Raw genomic sequence first — 24598 nt, forward strand, 5'->3', positions numbered from 1 at the left:
TCCGCCCGAGGCTCTATTTTCACCTTCATCCTGACACTCCGGAAGATGTATCCACAGCGAAATGAAAGATTCCTGATAGATAGATACAGCATTCAGAGACTTTGCCGTAACCAACGTTCAGCATTATGCAATTCTAAAACTTGTTAATAAAGGATAGGAGAAAGAGGATGAGCGTTGCGACAGCTTCCTATATTTCAGCAATGTTTTAAAGTGTCGTTTTATTTCGAATCAAAATCTTATAACTTATACTTGTTTCTTGAGCTAGAAGAAAATTTGTTGTTGTGATATAAGAATACTAATAAAATTGCGAATTAGACTTAATGGATCGGAACAAGATAAATTAAAATAAATATTTGACTTGAATAGTTGGTTGGAGATTAGGAATCAGCCATTATTTTTGGGATATAAAGAGTGGTAGTGAAGAGACAACGAGAATACGATATCGCAACCGTGAAATTATTATTATTCTCTTACAATATCTATCTCTTTAAATGTTCTGTTCTTGAGCTATAAACCGTCATTCGTGTTTGTACATGAAAGTATCCAAAAAAGACAAAGCACTGTTCGACGCTTGGATATTTCTCTCTTATTCGTCTCTCATTTGCTCAGACTTGGAGAAAAGCTTCCGCGCACGCGATAGCGCGCGCTTCGCTTCTCTCCTAGCTATTACATCGAATTTTTTCTTTTTTTCCCTTGTAGAACCACTATGTGGATTAATGAACACCGGCGGTGCTTTCAACGATCGGTCGATCCACACAATGAACGCAAGTTGTCTTTTCCCTTTTTATTATTATTTGGCAGTGCGAAACAACCGTGCTCTTTCGCTTCCTCTTCGCTACACAATTTGAGTCTTGTCGAGTCTTGTCAGATACGAGAAACGCTACATCGACCTTAGCGAAGTGGCGAGAGATCGTGAGATCGTTCGGGCCAAAAATCTGGACCGATATATTTCAGACGATTGATTTTCGCGCTCGATCTTCGCCGCTTCGCCCATAGCGCGCCGATGTATCGTCTCCCCTTGCACTTTTAAGAGAAACTATAGGGCTCGTGAGATAACAGAGCTAAATTGTAAGTGAGTGGGCTCGCCAGTTTTCGTCGTTTACTCGCGCGCATATATACTTCGAGTTTCTTGCTACACGCTATAAACCATATTATTTTACTATGCAATATATTTTCCTACTTTTATACAAGTACAAGCACTTCTCTAACCGAAGCCGCGCAATCTCGCAGGGCCGCGAGATCAATATCAGATCGTTATTCATTAAAGGGCTCTCAGCAAGCACAATAAGGATGTCTATCGTAAAATACACTGTATATCATACATTATAAAGAAACAAAATCGACTGAATAAGATTGACGTATTGAATAAACAAAAATACACGGTGATTTACAGGGCTCTTTGGAACTGAGGAAGAAAGATGTACTTCTAATACTGATTCTAATTACACGATGTTTCGTTAACTAAGATTTAAGCGGCGGCCCTCGTCGCGATCGCTTCAACTCTCTCGTCACGCTTTTACATAGAATTTATAATAAATGCAAACACTATATCTGTAATAAGCTATATTTATATGCACATATCTCGGGAGAGCCTTTGTATATCGCATCATATTCAATTATTTACACAACTCCCGAGCCGCGACAAGGAGAGAGAAGTCCGGTCGAAAATTATATATTTCTCCATCTTCGCATCCCGCTGCTCTCCGCTCAAAATAATATCCGCCGCGACCGTTTCTCCCGATCTTCGGTGTGCTGCTGCTTTTCCTTTATACATTTACAAGCCTTGTAACTTCTATCGACACGCTGCTATATCCACGTACAGTAACGATCGAGTACGACGAAAACTGAAAAGCCGCACCGAGCCCTCGCACACGTTTGTAACGTGTTGTATACTCTCGCAGTTCCTTCTTTCATCTACGTCGTGTGAGATCCTCGAGTTTGTGTACACAGAAAAATTCTACTGCTAAGAAAAGCGACTGCTTAATTAACCTTTTTTTTTTTAAACAAGAAATCGTTATCTTTTGCAAAGAATATTTTCTTGATAATTGTCTTAAAATATGTTCATCACAACACATTTTAGAAAAGCATACTATTATGTATTAAAAAAAAAAAAAACAAATGTATACCTTTTCGAATAATATTATGAATTTTCTCAATGATTAGTAAGAATAATAAACAAATTAAATTTTTATTTTAATTTAACATTCTTGATTGAAGTATTAAATTATTAAAATTCAAAAAATATGAATAAATTTAATACTTATAACAAAATAAGTAATATTCACTTAATTGAAATAATTTACAGTATGTATTTTTCTGCATGCACACAGAAGTTTATTTTAAGTAAATATTACTTGTTTCAAGTAAATGAAATGAGTGTTTAAGACTATTTTCAAAAAAGTATTCTTTTACAAGATGATCGAAGATTTACTTAAAAGAAAAAAACTGAATAAAATTGAGTAATTGCTTTTCTTAGAACTAGAATTGTTTCTTACGTGTATGCTCATAAAAATCTGTTTTCTCGGCTTTTTCAGGACACTCCAGGAAATTCCACGCGAAAACATTTGATTCTTTCATTCGCCCTCATTAATCAACGTCGAATGAATTAATGAAAAATTTCCATCTTTTCTCGATTTTTTATCTTTAGCAATTTTCTTAAGCTTAAAATTTATGCAATTAACTTCTTAGGTCTTTCGCGTGGATTTTTTTTTAAAAAAGGCAAAATTTGTTCCCTAAAAACGAGATACTTTGCGTACTACTAGACAATTAACTCGGTGAAGTCTATGATTAAGTCGTGATTAAGTAGATAGGAGAGAATCTCACAGGAAAATTTCTTTCGTATTTCATTCATTTTCGCTCTCTTCTAATTTTTTGCAAAAATACGATACCCACAGAATTCCTGTACCTCTCCATGCTCTCACATTCCTTCACTTTCATTCTTTCCTCTCATTCTTTCCCTTTTTTTTTCCATCACGTTTTTGTCCTATCTTAGTTACATCTAAATATTTTTCTCTCTTTCTCGCACGTTCTTGCACGCACCGTTCAAAAGAAGTAAATCTATGGCGTATATATTTATATATGTATGTGTGTATGGGTATGTGTGTGTGTTGTGTATGTGTTCCGCAGTTTTTTTCTAAAAATGCAATAGAAAAGAAAAAAGAATGAATGTCGCGTATTTTATTTCGTCATATTTTCTGCTCGTTCTTCCAACGTTAATATAAACCTAAATTTAGAGAACACTTTGTGTTTTCCCTTAAACGTAGCTCGTATTATTTAATACATTGCGCGGCATCGCAATTAGATTGATTTATATAATTCTAGTTTTTAAAAACGCACGAAACATTTGTAAAAAAAAGAACACCAAAAATCCGAGACGATTTCCAATCGGATTTCGTGCACTAGAAAAACATATATAAAATTGTTTTACGTTGCTTTTATGCATACCCTCTCCGCCCAATTCTCGTTCAGCCTTCCGTCTCTTTATTATCATTGTAAAAAATTCATTATTGATTCTACGTTAATTTAGAATTGTCAGCAGGCCGATACGAACGATGGTAAATACACGAAACGCTATAATTACGCACATGTGTGGCTAGGCCACGTGTATTTTTTTAAACATCCTTCACATTTACAGGAAAAAAATTTGTTCAATACTGTAGCATGTTAAACAAAAATGCGGCCGCCACGCTACAGCGTAATAAATTCTTTTAGCTAAATGCAGTCGGTTCGTTTTCTTGGCTAGTGACAATGAACGCACGTATAACTCTTACCTGCGATTAATTATAACAAGGAAATAACGCAGACACACGAAAAAATACTTAATCGAATAATTAGACTCGCCAATTACAAATTATACAAGAGCGTCCTAATCATATTCGCAACTCGAATAAACTTATCGTAAATAGAATCGCTAAGGTACCATCATACTGAGCTCGTCCGAAAAATTATCAGGAAATTTAATTCCTTTATATTGTATTGCTGATTCGCTCGAATTTAATTTTATATCGCAAGAAATAGATAAATAATATAACAGGAAGGACCTTCGAAGAGTACTCTTCTTTTTCACTCTTTCATTATTTACCATTTGTCGCGGTTCTTTCATTCCACGAGATCAAGCGCGATCAAATAATTGAAAGTTCTTTCTATCGTCTCACCTTTGCGCTAATATATTACGAAAATGATTAAAAAAAAAAAGAAAAACAAAAATTACTTAATAACTAATGGAATCTCTGCTCAGTTCTTTTTTCTCTCTAATAAATTATAAACTTAAGTATTCGCGTATCAACTAAAAAGTCTTGAAAATCGATCTAATTGGTCGGTTATAAAGAAAGACATATTCCGTGAAACGATCCTTTGTGCCACAAGTGGCAGACGAGTTTTCACGTACATAAAAGATTGGTCCCTTGCCTAATTGATACAATCTGATGACATTTAGATTTACATGAGCAGAAATTGCGTAATAGGAAATTGGCAAGGCAAAAGGATAGAAATAACAATCGAAGGGGGACAGGTTGATCGCGCCACAAAAGAACAAAAGTTAAGCAATGAACATATGAATGAGACACAATGAAATATAAAATGAAGACGTTGAAGAGAAACAATAATTAAAAATAAAATTTCATTCGAAAGTGACCAATACGCTTAAAATCACAAAAAAACTCACAAAAAATTCTTATCAAACATTTTTTAAATGACAAATCCCGAATTTTTATATGTCATTTGTACATCTTGATATATTGATATTACTCTAGCAATTTGTTTCTTAAATCTCATTTTTATATCTTATTTGTATTTCGGGCCCGAAAGCGGGATCACGAAAAATGTATGACGATTCCTCACGAGACATCTTATGGATGAGAAGTCGTCTTGATGAAACACGGAAGCAATTTAAAACGCGGATAACAGGGCTCCTCGGCAGAATCCATGGTACCTCTTTTCGTATTCGCTCTATTCTCTACACATCTCAATGGCAGTGCCTCAAATCAATGAAATTTGGCAGTGCGCGATACATGAGCTCTTGAAGAATATCGTCGATCTTAAAAAAAAAAACTATAAATGAAATAATTAATGTTCTAAAGCTAAAAATAAATTACCTCTCCATTTAGATTAATACCTTCAGTACGCAAATAATTAATTGTTCCATGTCCGCGAATGTCATTCAAACGCGATTTTAATTTATGGTGTAATTTTCATATAAATTTACAGGGTAAATTTTGATTTTAATGAATCTTTCTTTAGGAACGACGATATTCAATCGAAAGATACAAATCCGGGAACAGTGGCTGCGGCTAGGCCGTTTGTGTATGTATGTGTATATGTATGTACGTATAAAGAGAAAAGAGCCGACGACGAGTTTCTTACAAGCACGATATGAACGAATATATGGTCGTGCAATAGAGAGATACTACGTTAGAGGCGCGTCGTTATAACGACTGGGCTGGCTGGCAGTGCGTGATTCTTGGCAGTGACGCGTTTACATTATCCGGTGTCGATCTTTTGATTCCTTCAAAAGGAAGGAAGAATCCACCGCCGTATATGCGTGCCGCCCTCGCGGGAACGCTGTGCTCGAAAATCAACGGATACAGAGAGATATAACTTTTTAGACAGCTTTTGGTACTTGCGGGTGGCTTGCCTCAGCGGCGACGAAGAACAAGCCCGCGACTGCGAGTACAGGGTTCGTGTAATATGCCGTTTCGTTACGATATAATTTCAACTAAGTATTTACATATACAATTCGCGGCTACACGACTTCGCGACTCACGCCGTGCACGCCACGTGCACGGAACACCCCCTAACACGTGGGCAGTTTGAGAAAAATTATTTGTTATTTGTCATTAAAATATCGTGTGCCGTGGAGCGGACGTGACAACGGCGCGTTATCGGAACGGCCGCTTTTTATTACATGCATCCTCGCGCGTCAGCTAGAGATCTATTCGGTTATACACTTACAATCATACTTTATAATAATAGTAAGAATAATTGATTAATTATGTCGTAGAGCTCTTAATTACAATTATATTGGCAGTGTTTCTTAGCTGGTGTGTAATGACATTCCATCTTTGTCTGTCTGTGTGTCTCATACGGTCTCCATTTCTTTCCAGCCGCTCGATCTTTCATTCACATTCTATCTATTCATCCATTCTAATTTTCTCGATCAACTCTCGGTCACTCAACACACACGACACGACACATATTCTCCTTCGCGAGCCTTAATTTACATGAAGTGTATCCTATTCGCTACGCGTGCATACGCGCGCGGCGTTGTTGCTCCGTAGTTGTCAACAAGGAGCATCCACGGTCACAAATTTACTCGTCGTTTTGCGATCACGATAAGCGCCCCATGTGCGCAAACCTCGAGAGCGACGACGCTACGCACGATGCGCTCTTTGTTCACTCCCTTCAACATTCTTTGCTTATCAAGTCTGTGGGAAATGTAACACAGCCTATGCAATTTACCCCTTTTGAGGGTAACAGCTCATCGGTTGCGGTCGCGCAGCATGTTTGGCTACTGCCGTTTCATCTTAGCACTCGATTAAATTTTGCGCTTTTTAATGTAACGAGCGTATACATACATACCGCGCGAGACTCAGCAGAAAAGATAAAAATAACGAGAGGTACACGAGAAATTGAACACGTCTCGGGCGCTGAAACAAAGCAAGCTCATTGCCATGCGCCGTATTCGCAAAAGCTGAGCTCGAGCATGCCTCGGGCCTTGAGAATCACTCTTTTTTTCCCTTAATTTTGTTTTGTACATCGCCTCTCCGTTCCATTTTTAGAGAGAACGGAGAGAAATAATCCTCGATAGAAATCTCGGTGACGTACATGTCGTCCGATTATTCCACAATTTCTCAATTTCATGCCGAGCTTTCAAGCCTGGGAGACTGTCAACCCCATTCAGGGAAATAACGGCAAATTCAGAGCATTATCACTCACAATTTCTCTCTTTCTCTCTTACCCAAAAACACACGCACAAGCATTCTTCCATTCGTACTCTTGCATTCTCACCTAACAGTCTAAACCCCCTTTTCTCGATTTTCTCTTGTTCCTCATACAGTCCTGATACAGTCTTCTGCGTCCGTCCACGATCCTCCTTTCCATGTTTCTTCTTCTCGTACCTTTCGTGTCATCGCATAACGACAGTCGACGCGAGTTTCTACCGAGTTGGTAAGTCGAGGTAAACACATCTCCTTTCTTCTTTTCTCTTCTCTTCCCTTCTCTCGAGGCATCGGAGATCGCAAAGATATCATCAGTTCCCGGAAGTGCCAAGGGGCCGATGTTAGATATTAATTGAGTCGTAAGGCCACCAGAGTGATTATCTCCTTATAAATTGTTAACTACCGCTTAAATATTTTGTCTGTGCACTTTCTCTTTCTCTCTCTCTCTCTCTGTTTCCTTTGGCAAAATCAAATAGGCAAAAGTTCTTCTTCACTTCTGCTCTCTTTTTTTTCACTTTTTTTGTCTTTGTCTACCGTTACTACCGTTTTTACCACGCGTCTAACCCTGGGATCTTGATTGGCGGTAGAAGACGGTATAAAACGTATTCCACGGTGAGGCACTTTCGAGGCCCAGACTTAGCGCTTCCGAAGCCGACGAGCGTCAAAATATGCGAGGTACTCGTGGCAGGTTCCTGCAGAGAATTAGCGCGTTAGTAGATGTTACCATAACGACGAAAGATATTCATTGCCAAGCAATATTCTCATCTCCAAAACGAAGGATGATCGTCCTCCGTTCTTTGTTCGTCTTGCAGCTGTGTTCCTTGTTCTTATCACTACTGTGTACTGCTCAATTCATCTTGAATTTATCTCTCGCATGATTTTCTTCGACATCGTGATTCTTATTTTCTAATCGATTTATAAGGATTGGTCGTTTATTTTTAGATTAGTTATCTCCTAAAACGGTCTTCGTCTCTTTCGATACGTTCGGGTATTTCAGGTCGCATCGTCGCGGCCCTCGTCTTTACCGACCAGGAAGCTTTATATAGACCGTATCGTGCTCGTGTCAGCGGCAGCACTCTGTTATTCTTCTCTGGTTCAGGTATCGGCGCTCGTTAGGTCAATTCTGGTATCCGACCGATCAGTCGGCGATTATCACGAATTCTTTACTGGCTTTCGGCGTTGCTTCACTCGCGCCGTCGGTGGTGCATGACCGCTTATCGCGGGATAGAGAGCCAAACTCACTTGTTCCGGGTTACTAGCGGCCACTTTGCGAATACCTACATGCTTCGTGCTTTGTACTTCGGATTCTAATACCCATTCGTCCGGTTCTCTGTAAGAAATGCGTAAAAACAGAGATAAATAACGAGATTTTCGAGTATTATGCATAATTAGTTGAAGTTTATTTTTATAGCAACTTACATATCTTGGGGATACCACCGCAGTAGTACCTTCGTCTTCCCGTCCAATTCGACTCTCCTCGCTAAAACCTGAAAAAGAAATTTTATTTAAGTAAATCTCTCAACAATCTTGATGACACTAGATTGTACAGCGCAACAATTGTAACTTACTTGACTAGTTAGTGCCATCGAGTTTCCTGGCGTTTCAGCTAGTCGCCCTTGTGTCCTCGATGTCGCTAATTCCAATAGCCTATGCTGAAGACCCTCCATTACTCCCGAGTCAAAGTAATCAAAAAGTCTCGCTGTAAGAAGGATCGCGTGATATTAATAGATATAAACTTTTATATTATCAATCTATAAAATATTTAAGAGTCAAAAAAATCTATAATTAACATGAAATCGCAACGAAATGATACTCACCAGACCAAGGCTGCCGCCTATATCTAAGCTTTTTGCCATTCCTCCTAACAAGCTTGCCACCGTTTTCGCAACTACGCCTCCCGTTACTGTTGCTCGTTTCCGGTTGATTGAAGTGATTATTCACGTGCCTTTCAAGAGCGGTCTGCAGATAAATGTGAATTAATGTTTGATTAATTTTCTAAAAAATCGATTGTATGCGAAGAAACGCGCGCGCGTTACCTGGGAACTGAATCTGCAACCGCAACCGTCGACGATACATCGAAAAGGTTTGTTGCCGCCGTGAGATAAAACGTGTCTCTCTAGCCATCGTCGGGAACATGAGGTTCTGCCTTGTACCTTGCATCCCTGCCAATGACAGACGAAATTGTCGCCGCCGGTTTGTGTGTTGATGTGCGCAGCCTATAAAGAATATAAATTGCATAGAAACGCTAGAACTTACATTAATCATGGGTTAAATTTTTCAAGTAAGACGTACAAGATTCTATTTAAGTAATAAACATTTTCTATGAAGATTAAATATTTAGAGTAAAAAAAATCTTTCGCATACCTGTAAATGTTCTAAAAGACCACCCACAGATTCGAAGCTGGCTTCGCACTTGTCCCAGCGACAGGTCCCGCTGTCAGTAGCCTGCGGTCTGTCCTTTTCGGGCGCTCGTGCCGGAAATCGGATAGTGGTAGGTGCCGAAAGAATAGGTGACGGTTTCGATTCGCTGCTTCGGGAGTCTTCTTCGTCTTCAACATCGTCTTCATCGATTGGTGCCGATTGACCATCCTCATCCTTATTGTCCTCCTTCGACGGCGAAGACAGCCTCGAAATGGGGGAATCGTGGCCGCTTTGCGATCTTAATGCACCCAGGATACCTCCACAGCTGTTCGTCAAGTTGTTGTTTTCGTTTACGTGCGGCTTCGCCAAAATTGCCTTGAAGTCCAGCGATTCGCCTAGCAGCGAGGAGGCGGCAGTAGCGGGCGCAGAATTGCTTTTGGTCGAATTAATACTCACGTCCGAAGTTAATCTGTTTGAAAAAAAAAAAAACGGATATTATTCAGAAATCAGGCTTTACTTACCATGACAGTCCTTACTAACATCATCCTTTCTTTTAACTATAACTCAAGATTACATGTTTAATATATTTATCCGAGCCACATGGAAAGTCTCGAAGACATTTTGAAGACGCTTTTAAGATATTCTTTATACACGAAGTCAGAAAGACGTCTTTGAGAAATCTTTTTAGACACGCATGTTGCTTGGGAACTTTTTCTCAATGTGCATCTAATAGCAAACGACTTGTCAGTCAATTGACTACCCTGATAAAAATTTTCGATAGAAAACAATAGAAAATGATTTACATTTGTAAATTCACGAACCAAAATACATATTCAAAATGATATGATTCTTATTCCATTATTTTCTATCGGAAATTTGATTGATATAAAATGTTTTTTATCGTTTTTTCGATAGAATTTACATTAGTCAATTCACGAACTAAAATCCATATTCAAAACGATAGAATCTTTCTACCAAAAATTTTTACTAGGCTAGTTAATTTATCAGCATCTTACTGCGTTAAGACACATCGCGAATACGGAATGGAATATCTACCTAAGGGATGAGATCTTGGGTAAATTTTTTAGTACGTCGTTCGAGATTGGCAGAGTTGGCAGTGGTTTCGACAGCTTCTTGTCTATCTTGCCGTTGGCCCTTGGCACGATGACCAGTGGTACTTTTTTCGTGATCGTCGACGACGACGTCAGCGTTCTCACTTCCCAGGGTTCGTTGGTCATGGTACTGCGATTCGTGTTGGACGATACGGTGCCCAAATATTTAGCGAGGCCGCCTTTGTTCCTCTGTACCATAGGTGGTCTCCGAAATTCCGACGAATTCTTCGCTACCAGCACCATTTCGTTCGTTTTCTTTACCTGCCAAAATAAAGAAACATAAAAGTAAAATTTCAGTACTATTGATTTAGATATCCTTATAGTATTGTCGAGAACAATCGGTAATTTATTTATTTTTTCCCAGAGAGAGATAAAAGTAAGACGGCACAAAGAAAAAACGTAACAGTGAGAAATAAACAGCAGAAAATTGTAAAAAAAATTGCCCAGAATGTAAGGAAAAAATGCTACAGTTCTCGGGCCATCTCTGCACACGTTCGTAAACTAAATTCCCGTGCCTGTTATCAGGCCACGTTGCTTCAAAACAAAAGCTTTACGGTAGCTTGCCGTTGTCGAAGATGCGCGAAAACTTTCCGTAACAACGGAGATGAACTGTTGCTATGCAGTTTTATTACAAAATTAACTTTTTTTTATCTATTATTACTTACGTTTTTGCTTTATCGCTTGATTATGATTAATCGATTTATTGTTTACTAGCTTAATCTTTTTATTACTGTATCTCCTTTTAATAACGCAGGTAATTACTAATTCTAGATATTATTCAAATATTTATTTGGTGCATCGATATTTTCCCGTAAATATATATTTTTTCGATGACATTGAAAGAATATATCTATACTTAATCGAGGTCACTGAACCACGATAACCGCAACATCGAAATAGTCGTATATCATACAAAAAAATTCAGCTGCTATATATTTATCGCGAAATCAAATTACGATAATTTACTTCAAATAACGTCTTTTGCTTCTCTATTTGCAGCCTGCAATCATAGTAACATGAGCAACAATTTGTTTTGTCCAACATTAATTTTCCTTGTAATATAAATCAGCGAGATACAACATTTAGCATTAAACGCATTGCGGTGTGAACGCGAATTATTGAGAACACGCTACGTTAAATTGTCGATCGATAGAACTAGAGCAGTTTCCGCGAATTAATATCTACCTATTGGAAAAGGTGAAGCCTACAAGCGCGATTTTGTTAAAAAAACGCTAATTCAATATCCGATAAACGCATGCTCGTCGATAAGATGAGTTTGTATCTGAAATGTACGCGAAGTAAAGCCGGTCGATATCTCCAACACTTCCGTTACAACGTTGATTTTAATGGAAGAAGTACTGTCTTTCGCCACTTTTTCTTCAGTCTAATCTACTTCCATGAATCGCAAATCAAATATCATTTTAAACAAATGATGAACTTGCAATAAATTTTATTTGTTTCTACAATTCTTAGTTCAAAAGTTTGCTCAAATTCGAATTAAATGAAAAACGAGCTTCTATATCCATTTACGCTTTTGAAATTGTCAAGAGAAAAAAAGAGCGAAAGAAATGAAAAATCTTAATTCCCTTAGTGAAAAATCCTCATATAATTCTCTTATAACTCAAAATCTATTGATGTGTTCGTGTTTAAATGGCTACCTACCATAGATGCCAACTGTGAATTGTACAAACTCAATCTCAAGGGACTCACGTTTCTTTCAAAACACAAAGGAGACTGTGGGTTTGGTACCTAAGGTAATAGAGAGTTTATTTTTTACAGAAAGATCTCTCCAGATCTGGCCGAGGTATTTGGCCCTTCGGACATTTTCGTCATTTTTGCATGAAATACTCGTGATACATATTTATTATTTATCTCTATTTCGTGAATACCAACCTTCGGCTGTTGTGGCTTAATCTGCGTCTTGAAGTATTCCGTGATCTTGCCCTGCGATTCGTGGTGGTGCTGACCGCTCGCGATCTTTCCGTTCGCCTTGACGGTCCCCCTGGAGGTGGGATCGGCGGCACCGGAGCGCGGAAGGGTGCCAGCCTCGGGCTCGCCCCTCAGTCTCTTGAACGCAGTGGAGGCGCAGGCGATCGTCGCCAACGGTGGGGTCCAGGGCCACTGGGGCCTGGTACCGAGCTGCGTCGCCGGCGCCAGCTTGGAAAGAGGCAGCGGACTGGCGGATGTGCCGCGTAGCGCAGCTACCCCTTCGTCGCTGCTGGTGCTGCACGGCGAACCCGGCTCTGTGATATCGCTGGTGCCGCTGCTGCTGCATTCTCCGCAAGATACCGCGACGCCACTGCAACACGTGAAAAAGAGACGATATAGTTTAGTATATTGTAATAGAGAATCCTTGGGATAGCAGCGCTCTTACAACATTCGTGAATCAAAGTTACTCTCGAAAGTTTGCCCGAATTTTCATTTATTTTATTATTACGTAGTAATTAGTAGAATAAGATGTGCCTGTATCGTATCATAATTTAACGACGAATTTCCTAGTTGATAGATGTCAATGTAGATAGATAAAAATGTGGGATATTTTCTGGATAATTAATTCAGGAATTAAAATTAATGTCTAGCTGTACCAAGATATCTTTTCTAATATACCTAATTGCATTTAAACTGTATCTATATATATCTCTTATGTGTGCTACTATTAGAAATGGGGAATATTTCCCGTCTACTCATACCTCGTAGCAAAACGTTGTCATGCTACACGATTCGATAATGCGGCAAAAATTTCCTTGACGCGACACCACCTACTTGCGTTTAATGCAGCTCGACATAAGGTATCTCGTTGGTATTACGGTCGTATTTAAGCCTAATCATTATGTCGGTAGGAATTCCGTGTACGTCGTCTCGCGCAACACCCCGTTACAAAACGGTGGTGCAATTTATCCGAATGTGGATGGCTCATCCAGCCACCTCGTCGCCCCTCACCGTGCTACGGGGTCTCGCGCCCTCTTTTTCCCCTCTGGGTCCGAGCGAGACGAGTCCGGTGGTCGTCGGTCGATCGCTCTCGGACCAGAAGCAAACAGCTTTCGTGGCGACCGCGGAGCGCCACGAAGGGAACCGGTTGGAGACGACAAGTAGAGGCGGCAGCGGCGACGGCGGCCACGAGGAAATTGCACGCTTACCGAGTAATGACGTTACCACCAACGCAAACCTAATTACAGGCCCAGACATTGCCAATCGACCTGGCCCCGTCACCGTCGTCGTTTGGGGGTTTCCAGTATCGCAGCTCGGCGACCCGTTTCACCAATTTACAAGCAAACGTGCGGGAGATACATGAGCGATGAAAAGCGGCAAATTTGTCATCAAATTTTTTAAAATAGCAATTTAATTTTGGCAAGAGCTGCGCTTCACTTCGTGTGTATGTAAAGCTAATGTATCATTTCACAGAAGCTCGTTATTCACCATTATTCATGATTCCAGCTTTATTTCAAATAATTCTATATAATATTCTGGAATAAACATATGTACAATTTTAGCCATTAAAATAAAAAATTGCTTAAAAACAAACTGAGATATCAGGTTTCCGCAGGATTTCATTTACACACAGTTCTTGTTAAATTTCAAAAAGATTAATTGTTTTACGTGAGAAAAAATCCTGAAATTCCGAATCTTTGATTTACGCTGTATTTATGTATATCACATCGATTCAATGCAAGCGCCAGAGAAAGATCAAACGGCCATGTTTACCGCGAAATACGATTATAAAAACACGCAGTTAAGCGCGTGTATTCGATCAAGGAGGGTTTTTTTTATTCCGCAATTTTCTGCATTATTGTAGCTTGCAAAAAAAGCGTGTTAAAAACCATCGAGCACGCATTTTTTCCGCATTCACAAACTGGCCGGTTTCGTTTCGTGCAAAAAGTTCGCGTTTGCAGCCGTTTCGTCGTATCAGCAGTCATAAATTATCCGGTCGACTATAAAGTGGCCGAAAACGAGGAAAAAACGGACGATTCCTCGGCGTTGTTCTCTCGCGCTTGCCGGATAAGGCCGGACGATCGTTGATCTTCCTCTCCCGACTTTCCGTCTGGCAGATATTTCGGGCAACGTCTGTCATGCCGCGAATCACGATGTCCTCGTCGAGAGAAAGAGACACTGACCTTTCCACGTTACGATAGCGCGCGTGCTGTTTTACGCAACGAGTAGCGTAGTGCGTAAGTCAGTTAGTCGGTCTCCGCTGACACAAGTGCCAAAGACAGAGAGAGAGAGTGATTTAAACGTTTCTCGACTCGTCTTTAATTCCTCGCCTATTGAATCACTTTGTCGAATTTTATTTGTACACACTGAATTCCATTACGATGTTTCATACATAAATTAAAAGCGTGTACGAGGCAACGAGAGACTTGTTGACGCATGTAAAATTAAAATTCTTATCTCAAAATATTTGGGGACAAGTACATTCTCATTAACTATTAATAGAAATATGTAATGTTATCTAAATTGACCCTCAGTTATCTAAATACTAATGAGATAAGATAAACAGTTGCAAATGCATGTTTCAAGTATAGATCGTTTACCCACGTGCCGTGTTATCGGTCTAATCTATAAAAAGTATTTTATCTAAATTTTCATGCGTGGAAACTTCCTCGAATAACAAAGTGTGACGTTAACGATGCAATGAACCAAGATAGGTACCGAGAAGATAATTTAAATTAGATTTAAATTGAGATTTTCATCATTATGTAAAGAATTTTATCATTATAATAACAAAGAATAACAATGAAGCAAATAAAGTATAAAAATATATTGTGTAATATAAAAATAGAATGTTATAAACACAACTTTCATATATACAGTTTATTAAAAGTGTAAATACTAGGTATCGGCCCCTGAAAATACATGCTTTCGCTGTCTACGCGATTCTTCGTGAAAAAAGTAGTCGCACGTTGTTTTCGCAGAGCGAAAGTACAATAACGGTAATAAGCAATTTCGTTTTCAGATTCGTGTGCAAGAGAGGATATATATCTGCGTACACACACACACACACACACACACACACACACATGCGAAACTGATCTTGTAGCAACCGCGCGCGCGTTACGCCTTTATCGAGTTCTCGTATGCGCCGCGTGCGAAAATCGAGACGGCCATTGGCGTTGATGCAGACGCTCATGCATTATACATCCCCATGATAATTGCATAATACGCGCGCGCGCGCGATAATGACGGGAGTAAATGATATTTACAGCGGCGTCGGCGGACGCGCGATTTTATCGCGGGCAGCAGCTTTCGCATAACTGACCTACGTCCATTTCGCCGGCCCTTGGCCGTGGTCATGCGAATGTACGCGCGCGCAACGACGGCAACATAGAATTCCACCCTTTTCAGTGGAAATTGCTGGAAAGGGATGACAGCGAGTGGGTGGAACGAAACGACATGTCGACCTGTCTATCGTTTCTCGGTGCGCGACGATCTTGGTCGCTAGGGCCGGTATAACTCGCAGGAAATTGAATGGACGGACGGAAGGACCGCTTGAAAGTACTTGGAGGACTGGTGAAGGGCTTTGCCTCTCTCTTTCTCTCTCTCTTCTTTTTCTCCCCCTTTTTCATTAGCTTTCTAAGTTTCAACTTCAATAAATCTCAGCGAAGCGAAGTCAATATTCGCAAAGCGCCATTTGCGAAGCGTCATCAAAATATGTGAATACAAAGATTTTCTTAATCGTGTTCCTATCATCGATTATTATAATTTTTGTTAATATCGCAAAATAGATAATTGTTAATGTAGGATAAATATAATTATAAAAAAAAAAGTTTTATACGCATTAAAGAAAAACAGAAAGAGTAGAAAATTGTTTTCGTGTTCATAAAGATTTAAGTACTTGAACTTTATTTCAGTTAAATTTAATGATTTTATATAACAGTGAAATTTAATAAAGTTTTCAATGCTGCATACATCGTTTACGTGAAGAAGAGTATTCTGCCGGAATAGAAGGCATTGACTAGCATTCGAACAGTACAACGGCCTCAAACAAGATGTTTCGCCGTGCCATACATAATTAGACTTCAACCGGTAATAGTCTTGAGGCTTTACATAATGTATTAGCGCCGCTCGATGTGTCCGGCGCGGCCACGTACGTGCGAGTTAGCGATTTAACGTGACTCAAGCTGCATAACGTTTGAAAAAGTGGCGAACGCTTAGTAGCGATGGCGAAAATAGTCACACGTGCGATCGGCGCCGTGTATCTTGTGTGTACGCTCACGTGCGTGAGAAAGCTGTTGGAATCCGTGAAGTCACGGACGCGCGAGATGAATGAAGTGCAGTTCACCGTCGAATGCAGATACATCGGCAGGTGACACACTTTGCGCGTACGTAATGCAGCGCGTAACACACGTGCAAAGTGTAACATATTGTTTCGATCCTACTATCGTTCATCTATAAATAATCCTTGGCCCTACAATAACACTGTGTAACTTTTAATTTTTCGATTATAAGTTTTAAAATTTTTAATGTGTTATATTAAATAATCATTATGGAACTGTTAGAGTAAAATTGATAAAATTTTCATTGCAGAGTTAGTTCCATCCATTACGCTGAAGACCTATTAAGACAGTATTTTCGAAACTACAATTAGTGAACAATTGTCGTTTCGTTGAGAGGTAGGTGTACCCTCGAGCACGAAGGCGAAGACCTTTCTTTCATCTTCATCCCTCCAGAAAGAAATCCGTACACGAAGCACGTTGAAATTCGAGACTTCGAGCTTGGATTCTTTCCGTGCTGCTTCGAGCTCTCCTCCCTCCTTTTCTCAGTGACAATAGATCTTGGGTCTTAGTCCAATATATATATATATATATATATATATCGCTGACCCTTGACACCCTTCCCCCGCCTGAAACGAGCGAACAAAATCACCCTCGGGCGGAAGATGACTGATTGGCAGTCCCTCCGGATCGAATGCGACTTTCGCTACCCCGCTTCTACTTGGAAAGCTGCCCTTTCATCTCGCGGCCCTTCGTCTTTCCCCGCGCACGGGGAGTTTAATGCGTGAGTGCAGGGGAAGGCAAACGCGACATATAGGTTTTCATTTGAAAGAGAGATCGTACAGTACCACAACAAAATCTTGTGGTAAAATCTCTCCCGCATTCAGAATGTCTCGATGTCACTACTACTTAATTTAATGACCTTTTTGTTAGCTTTTATTTGTTCTTTAGACATTCCTCGGTGCAAGCAGACCTCCACTGTGCAGCTTTAGCATTTGAAATTTCCTATAATACGGAAACGGATTCTTTTATCAGCATTGAAAAACACAGCACAAATCCGAAATAAAAGTCGAGGCCTCGGATACAAAAGCGACAGTATCAACAATGGGAACCTTTTATGAAATGTTCTAAATACGTACTTGTGTGTAAAAATATATACAAAAAATGCTTCTCATGTTCCTTTCAAATGCCGTCAATTTAGAAGGTCGCTAGCATACTTATGACTCCTTCCATATTTTTTATACGGTAAAATCTTTTTATTTTACGTAGATACTATTATCCTAAACGAATCACGAAGAATCGGCGAATGCGAAGTAAATTCTCACACGACACGCTTAAGGAGAATCACGCGGAGGCGTCGCGTCGGTTGGTGAAAGAGACAGTAACTCGGGAGACACGGAAGACTCACTTTCGGCGAATAACCGTTATGTCGATCGCACACCGTTTTGCACGTAACACATGTACACATATGTACACCCACGCATGCACGTATATCGTATAAACGACACGGCAGACGTACACGCGGGGTGTTCCAGAAAATTCATACGTTTTCCTCAAATTACAAATACAAAGAGAACGCTATCGAGGCATTGTTCATAGCTTTGCCAACAAAGATTAAACGAAATCAAATCGAGAAAAACAATTTATATAATCAAAGATATTTTATTTCTGATTAATTTTAACTGCAGAGTGCTACTATCGATAAATTTTCATCCAAGTGCCAAAGTTCAAATGTTATTAACACTTTGATAGTTCAAAATAACATTTAATAAAATTTTATTTGAAAATAATGTTAGTTTAATTATTCTGCACCTTGCAGCTTATAAAATAAAAAAAAATGTAAAGAAAATTATCAAGTGTAAAAAGAAGAAAAATATGAGAAACACTCTCTAGTGAGTTAATTCTTACTTTCTTACACGTGTTATTTTATGTTGTCACGTCGATATTTTGATTTCATTTAGGTCATTTGGGATATATGTATACATAATACTTGGATACTAACATGGAAATTCTATTATCGCGATTAAATCACAAATAGATTAACGCAGGTGCACCGCAGCTCACGAAGGAGAGAAGATGCGAGAATGCGCTTTCGAAAAGTCCGCGGACATACTTGCGGATTACTGTGTACATCCGAGGTCGCTGTACAACGCGAGAGACTCTTGGACTCTCAAAGTACGCGGGCCTATAACCTGTTATAACGGATGGAGACACGTTTCTTAGAAGAGGTTTATCTACGTGCCCACGCGATTTCGCGTCTTCTCTCGCGGATGCATAAGATTTCGAGTCGAGGTGTTACTCCTGCGACCCGTTTGTGCGGACCACGCTCAATTCCCAACCGATTTGGAAAGTTGCTTCAAGTAGTTCGCTTTTAATTCGCCTTAATTAAGCAAGATCTCGATCTTCGCGGCTTAATTTGCCGGCTAATCAAATTCGAATCGCCGCAATTTCGGGGAATTTTATTCAGGTCGCCACGTCAAGGGGCTACAGAGCGTAAAGTTGCAGACACCCCGGGGAGTGTTGCAAATGCATCGTTGCACTTTTGGGACTTCCTGTTCTCCCCGCGAGAGTACATCCGCGCGTCACTTCCAATTTCCATCGCGGAATTTGTGGATTCGAATGGCGATCGCGACTATTTCGCGGAGCCTCGTGTCGGAATTCGCGTGGGTGGAGTTTCCGTAGTTTGGCGAGCGAAAGAGCGGGAGCGGACCATCGCGTGATCGGACGTCGTTAAAATCCGATTTGAATATCCTTGGAAAGGGGGTGGGTGGGCGAGGGTGTCGAAATGACCTCGAGAAGCTTCTCGTTTAAATCGTTTTAATCGCCGTGCCTATTATCGACTTCTCCTTTTCCTTCGTTTATCCTCTTTATTGGTTCCTTTCCTTTCCGCCGCCTCCTATCTTCGAGTCTCGGAAAGCGTCTCGATATTTATTTCTATCCCATCGCTTTTCTCTGTATAGAAATCAGATCCGCGAATTGGCCGACGGGAATACCTTACGGGAATGAATTTTCCAGTCATTTATCGGATCGATTACTTCCATAGAGAGTTATTAATCAATTCCATTCGCGCGTTTTTATCCGACGCAGTATTCACAAAGAACCGAACGGCAGTTCAAAGAGAAATTACATCGTGTAAGGTTAGGTGAAGAGAATGAAGAGAATGTTTTACGTGTGCGTTATGAAAGTACTGGATACATTGCACAACGTCTTTTATACAGGAATTTTTGTAGTTAACTAATACAGCGGGGGGTATTAGATACTTAATTACGTAATATTATTTATATGCATATACCGTGAAATGTCTGAGAAGGAGTTTGGCCTCCTTATATTCTTTGACTTAAAAAAAATATAAGGATTGCTGCATTCATCGAAAGCGTGCGTCGCGCTTGGCAATCGTATTTACACGAGGCTCAACGAGACAAGCGTAACGAATCTTCACAGCAAATGTTATGCTTGCCACGATGTGACTGTCGCTGTTGCGGTGCCATTGTCGCGAGATAAAGTAAAGTTTCGCAAAGAGCGTAATCGCTACAATTTAGCGGGGGATGGCACCACGATAGGCTCGCAAATTATCGCGCTACAACAGTTACTACTCCATAAAACGCGATCCCGATACTTTGGAGCGCAAGTCGTAAATATTTCAAGAACGCCGGATGCACGCGCGGGGCACGGCACGCTCGAAGAGGGAAAAGATTGCCGGCATTAACTCGCGCACGCGCGTGTATACAGTAATAATAACGAAAAGGCCGAGAAAGTTTCTGCAATCGTTGCGCAGACGTGCCGCAGACGTGTGAAAATGTATGCGAGAACGGTACAAACGCGATGGCTTTACGACGAAAAAAAGATACGACGACGAACGAAGAATGCAAGACGATGCACCGATCATGAGAGAAATTTAAGTAAATTTTCTCAAATGATTCAATCAGTTGATCGTAATTGAATGGTGCATTCGTGATTTCTGGTTACGTTAAATTCATCACGAATAATAAATGCTAATTACATATTTGGCAAATATTAATTAATGAATGAGCGAAGGTAAAAAACGCGACGACTATAAATAATACAAACTATAAATATTTATATCGAACTATGAATCTTTGTTACACGTTTCTAAATTTATCTCATGTGTACCGCAGTCTGGATGCGGCAGGCGATCGTGATTTGCACACTCGATTTCGTGCAAAAAAGCACGTGTGTGACGGAGATATATTTTAAGAATATACGCGCGTCCCGATTAAGAATTCATCGCGTTAATTATACTTCGACTATTATATATTCGTGTCATTTATAAACCAGCTGTGTTTTTTCCGCGCCATCCGATACGGCACAATGAATTTTTCACGATGTAAAACGGGGTGGAAGGAAAAAGAGAAAAAAGAGAGAGGGGGGGGGGATATGCAGGTGCACGTCGTCGGAAGAAAACGAAGGAAATCTACCCCTTTCATTGAGGTTGAGGTAGAAATTATTCTCGCTGTTCCCCCCTCGGGGAAAAGAATAACTTCGTTCGCTTGTGGAAATTGACCTCGCTGTCTCGGAGATTCCCTCGAGCTTTCGTGAAGCATACTGTCCATAATTAATGCCACACGAATGCGTAACAAAGTATTGCGTTTATCGGAGTGAAGTCACCCCCGTCAATGCGTGACAAATATTCGCAATTTAGAAAAGCATATCTTTCCTTTAAAATTTATAGGTTCTAAAGAAATTTCATTGTGGTGACGAAATATACGTTTATGTGAAATGTATTTCATTCTGTTTATTCATTGATTTATTTGCTCGGAATAACATTTTATTTTAGCTTTACTTAAATAAAGCTTTATTTCGATGAACAAAATTTTTAAGTTTCTCTTTCTCGGTATACGGTCAAGACCGGCAAAATGATTTTTTTATATCTTCATTCAAAAATTGTCACCTAAGGCGATTTCTATACTCCAGCAGCGAGAAAATTAAATTCTCGACACAGCAATTTCTTTTACTAATTCAGAGTTCACACCTATCTTCTATTCAAAGATTCCGAGATTAATTTGTGTACAATAGAAATAAATTATGACTCATATTGATACATTCATAGTACCGATTTGTTAAAACTAGCTTTGACAAGAAATCACCTCAGGTGATCGTTTAAAAGAGAAGACTAAATTCTCGGATTAAATTAGTTAAAAATTGTGAATATAAAAATTTTAGTTCGCGTTATTTCATTAATCATACTAACAATTAGAATTACGTATATATATTCGTTGAATGAAGTAACGCATTACAAGTTGGACAGAGAATTATCGGATTCTAGAACTAGGGGCTCAATCCAGCATAGCAACGTACTGATTGGTAAAAAATCGGGTTGTAGGGCCAATTTCGAGTACGACCCTCCTTCGTGAGTCGCTTGTCGTTTCGTGCTGCACGTTCGTTTATTTTCGTTCCGTTCTTTATTTCTTTTCTTCCGTTATCCCTCTAATCGCCTCCCTCGTGTCCTGCCAAATCCCGCAGTGCGCTCCGGTACGACACACTAACCTTGTCTCAAACTCGACGCACCAATGGGAAGAAACGAGAAAGAAGGCAGGGCAGGAGAAGGAATAGAGAGACAGAATGTGGAAGGAGAGTGTCTCTTTTTTTCTCTCTCGATTTCGTTACTTCGAAACGGTTGGATCTCTCTGTCTCCCTTCGGAGCCTCCTGTCCTCGAAGCTTCGAAACTTCCGCGCAAGTTCATTACCGAAAAGAAACCTTGCCGGCGGCTCGCACGTGGCCGCACTTTGCCAGGTGAGAAAGTAAGGTAAAAGATACATTGATTACGTACTTCCGTATGATAACGTACAAGAACAACTTTAAAAAGCAGAAAATTTGTATGCAATTTATAATTCGGATCTTCCACGTGTCGACAAATTTTTATTCTACGTGCGTCTTTGTTATAAACAGTTTACGATCGTAGATTATCCTTATATGTATCTAATAAATATTTATTGGTAGAAGTAACTGGTATAGAATATAAACTCGTTTTTATAAATGTATCTAAGATCTGTATCAATATTTCGCGTATATTATCCGTTAATTTTTCAAATTTGCATATTTGAATTATTACATACAGTACAATGTTATACGATATTATAATACATTATTACAATGCTCCCTTATTGCAAGGAACAAATAATTAAAAGGCAAATAATTATTCTACGATAAAATAAAGATAAACATCACAGTAAGAATAATTATTTCAGAATGCGGGCGCGGGCAATTATAACATCGATGCCTCATTGCAGGAAAACTCGTGGATATACATATTTTTTAATTGTTCGTGCACAGCTACAGCTGCCCAGAAGTATCTCATGCGGGACTCACAGAAAAGAATCCAGACTGGATTACATGAGATAATGTTTGACATGTAATTTCGTTAACAATTTCGGGGAAGATAAAACGCGACCGTCGTTGAGGCACGTCGTCCTCGGCCTGTACGCATTTCGAATTCGAAATTACACCGAGGTCGGGACCCGGAAGATTGTAGATATTAGTCCCCGGGAGAGATCCGAATATATCCTAAACGCCGAACGACAATCTCAATCCGACTGCTCTCGAAAGTAAAGCTCGAAAACCGAGAACGTGTTCTCATCGCAAGAAATGGTATTATTTTTCATACGAAAAATAAAGGAAGAAAAAGAGAGGAGGAGAAAAAAGAGAAAACCAAACGACGCGCACTTTGCAGTAATGGTGCAACAAAAAGCAAATTGTGAGAATGCAAATTCTGTTACGCTGTTAGATCTCGAACTGAGAGAAAGCCGATAACTTTTCGATAAAATCATGATAAGGTTTCTCTGCCGAGTAATTTTTATCTCCGACTTGGAAATATTCGTGTTATAAGCTACTTTATACGTAGCAGCTACTGGTTACTTCATGCCGTAAATAATTTTACCTACATTTCATTCTGTTTCTCTAATGTACAAACTCATATTTAAATGTATTTTAAAGGAAAATATTTTTTGCACATGCGTTTCCAAGTCGACTTTAATGACTTTCATAAAATTTGAGGTTTAGTTAAATATTCAACATCGAGACATTATGGAAATCTTTTTTATAAAAAATAAAACGTTACGTGTGTTGTAAAATCTCTGTCTTTTCTTTAATTCACAGCAAGGGGAATGTCCGAACATATTCCTATACCCGACTGCTTACACAAAAACTTATTATTAATATTGTTTTGTTATATTACAATTTAATTATAATCTTTGAGATTTATATAAGAGAGGTTATTTTAAATATTATAAAAATTTATGTTACAAAAATAAATTTATTACTAGGTTAAAGTTTATTATTTTGAAGACGTTCTTAAAATTTTTTAAAAAAATATATATTTGTCAAAATATTTTTTCTATATTTATTTTATTATATTAAAAATTATTTAGGACATTAAAGATAAACATTTTAGATTTTCCGAACATTGATTCAGATGTTTTACAAGTTTTATTATCTCAGAATAATTAAAAAAATGTTTCATATTTCAGTTAATTACATATAATTAGATCAGTTTATACCCTGAATACTTAAAGAATTCCACAATCTTGTCTTTGCACCGTTACGCATCCGATTATGGGAATATTTATAATACCTCACAACATGTTTGATAACTTTAGGTAAAACGTGAATGTTGATGCATTTTTCTCGGAAATACAGCAAAGTTCCAAAAAAACCAAAGAAAAATGTTGAAGCTAATGTTGGTGGAAGTAGAAAAAGGTCGAGGCAGGAACAGCTGCACTCTCTTAAGAACAGCGGAACCCAGCCAAAGGAGGGGGTGGCTTTATTGGTTTAGGGTAGCTGGAAAAGCCGTGGCATGGCAGCATTTCGATTCCTCACCGGTTCACGTAGTACAAAATTGTAAACCGGTAGGTAGACGACGACAGCCCGTCGACCATTATGATCGATGTGACAGTGAGAACGTGTGTTTTACCGAATTCGAAACAACAGCCAAAATCTTTTGTCAACTTTCTCCGTTAAGTTTAC

The 24598-nt window shown here is 39.3% G+C and overlaps 1 protein-coding gene across 1 annotated transcript in view; it reads right to left on the bottom strand.

The window, feature by feature from the left end:
- Positions 1 to 2942: 2942 nt before the first annotated feature.
- LOC105195120 (zinc finger protein jing) overlaps positions 2943 to 24598 on the bottom strand; it is an 85762-nt gene continuing 64106 nt past the window's right edge. Inside the window, exons 4-11 of the mRNA XM_039449908.1 lie at positions 12302 to 12707; positions 10353 to 10669; positions 9300 to 9765; positions 8972 to 9151; positions 8753 to 8894; positions 8504 to 8634; positions 8355 to 8422; positions 2943 to 8265 (exon numbers count right to left, since the gene is read on the bottom strand). Coding sequence (XP_039305842.1) covers positions 8088 to 8265; positions 8355 to 8422; positions 8504 to 8634; positions 8753 to 8894; positions 8972 to 9151; positions 9300 to 9765; positions 10353 to 10669; positions 12302 to 12707 — 1888 coding nt within the window. The 3' untranslated portion in view covers positions 2943 to 8087. The remainder of the gene's footprint in view (positions 8266 to 8354; positions 8423 to 8503; positions 8635 to 8752; positions 8895 to 8971; positions 9152 to 9299; positions 9766 to 10352; positions 10670 to 12301; positions 12708 to 24598) is intronic.

This window comes from Solenopsis invicta, chromosome 5 (assembly GCF_016802725.1).
Source record: "Solenopsis invicta isolate M01_SB chromosome 5, UNIL_Sinv_3.0, whole genome shotgun sequence".
In the NCBI taxonomy this organism is placed as follows: Eukaryota; Metazoa; Arthropoda; class Insecta; order Hymenoptera; family Formicidae; genus Solenopsis; species Solenopsis invicta.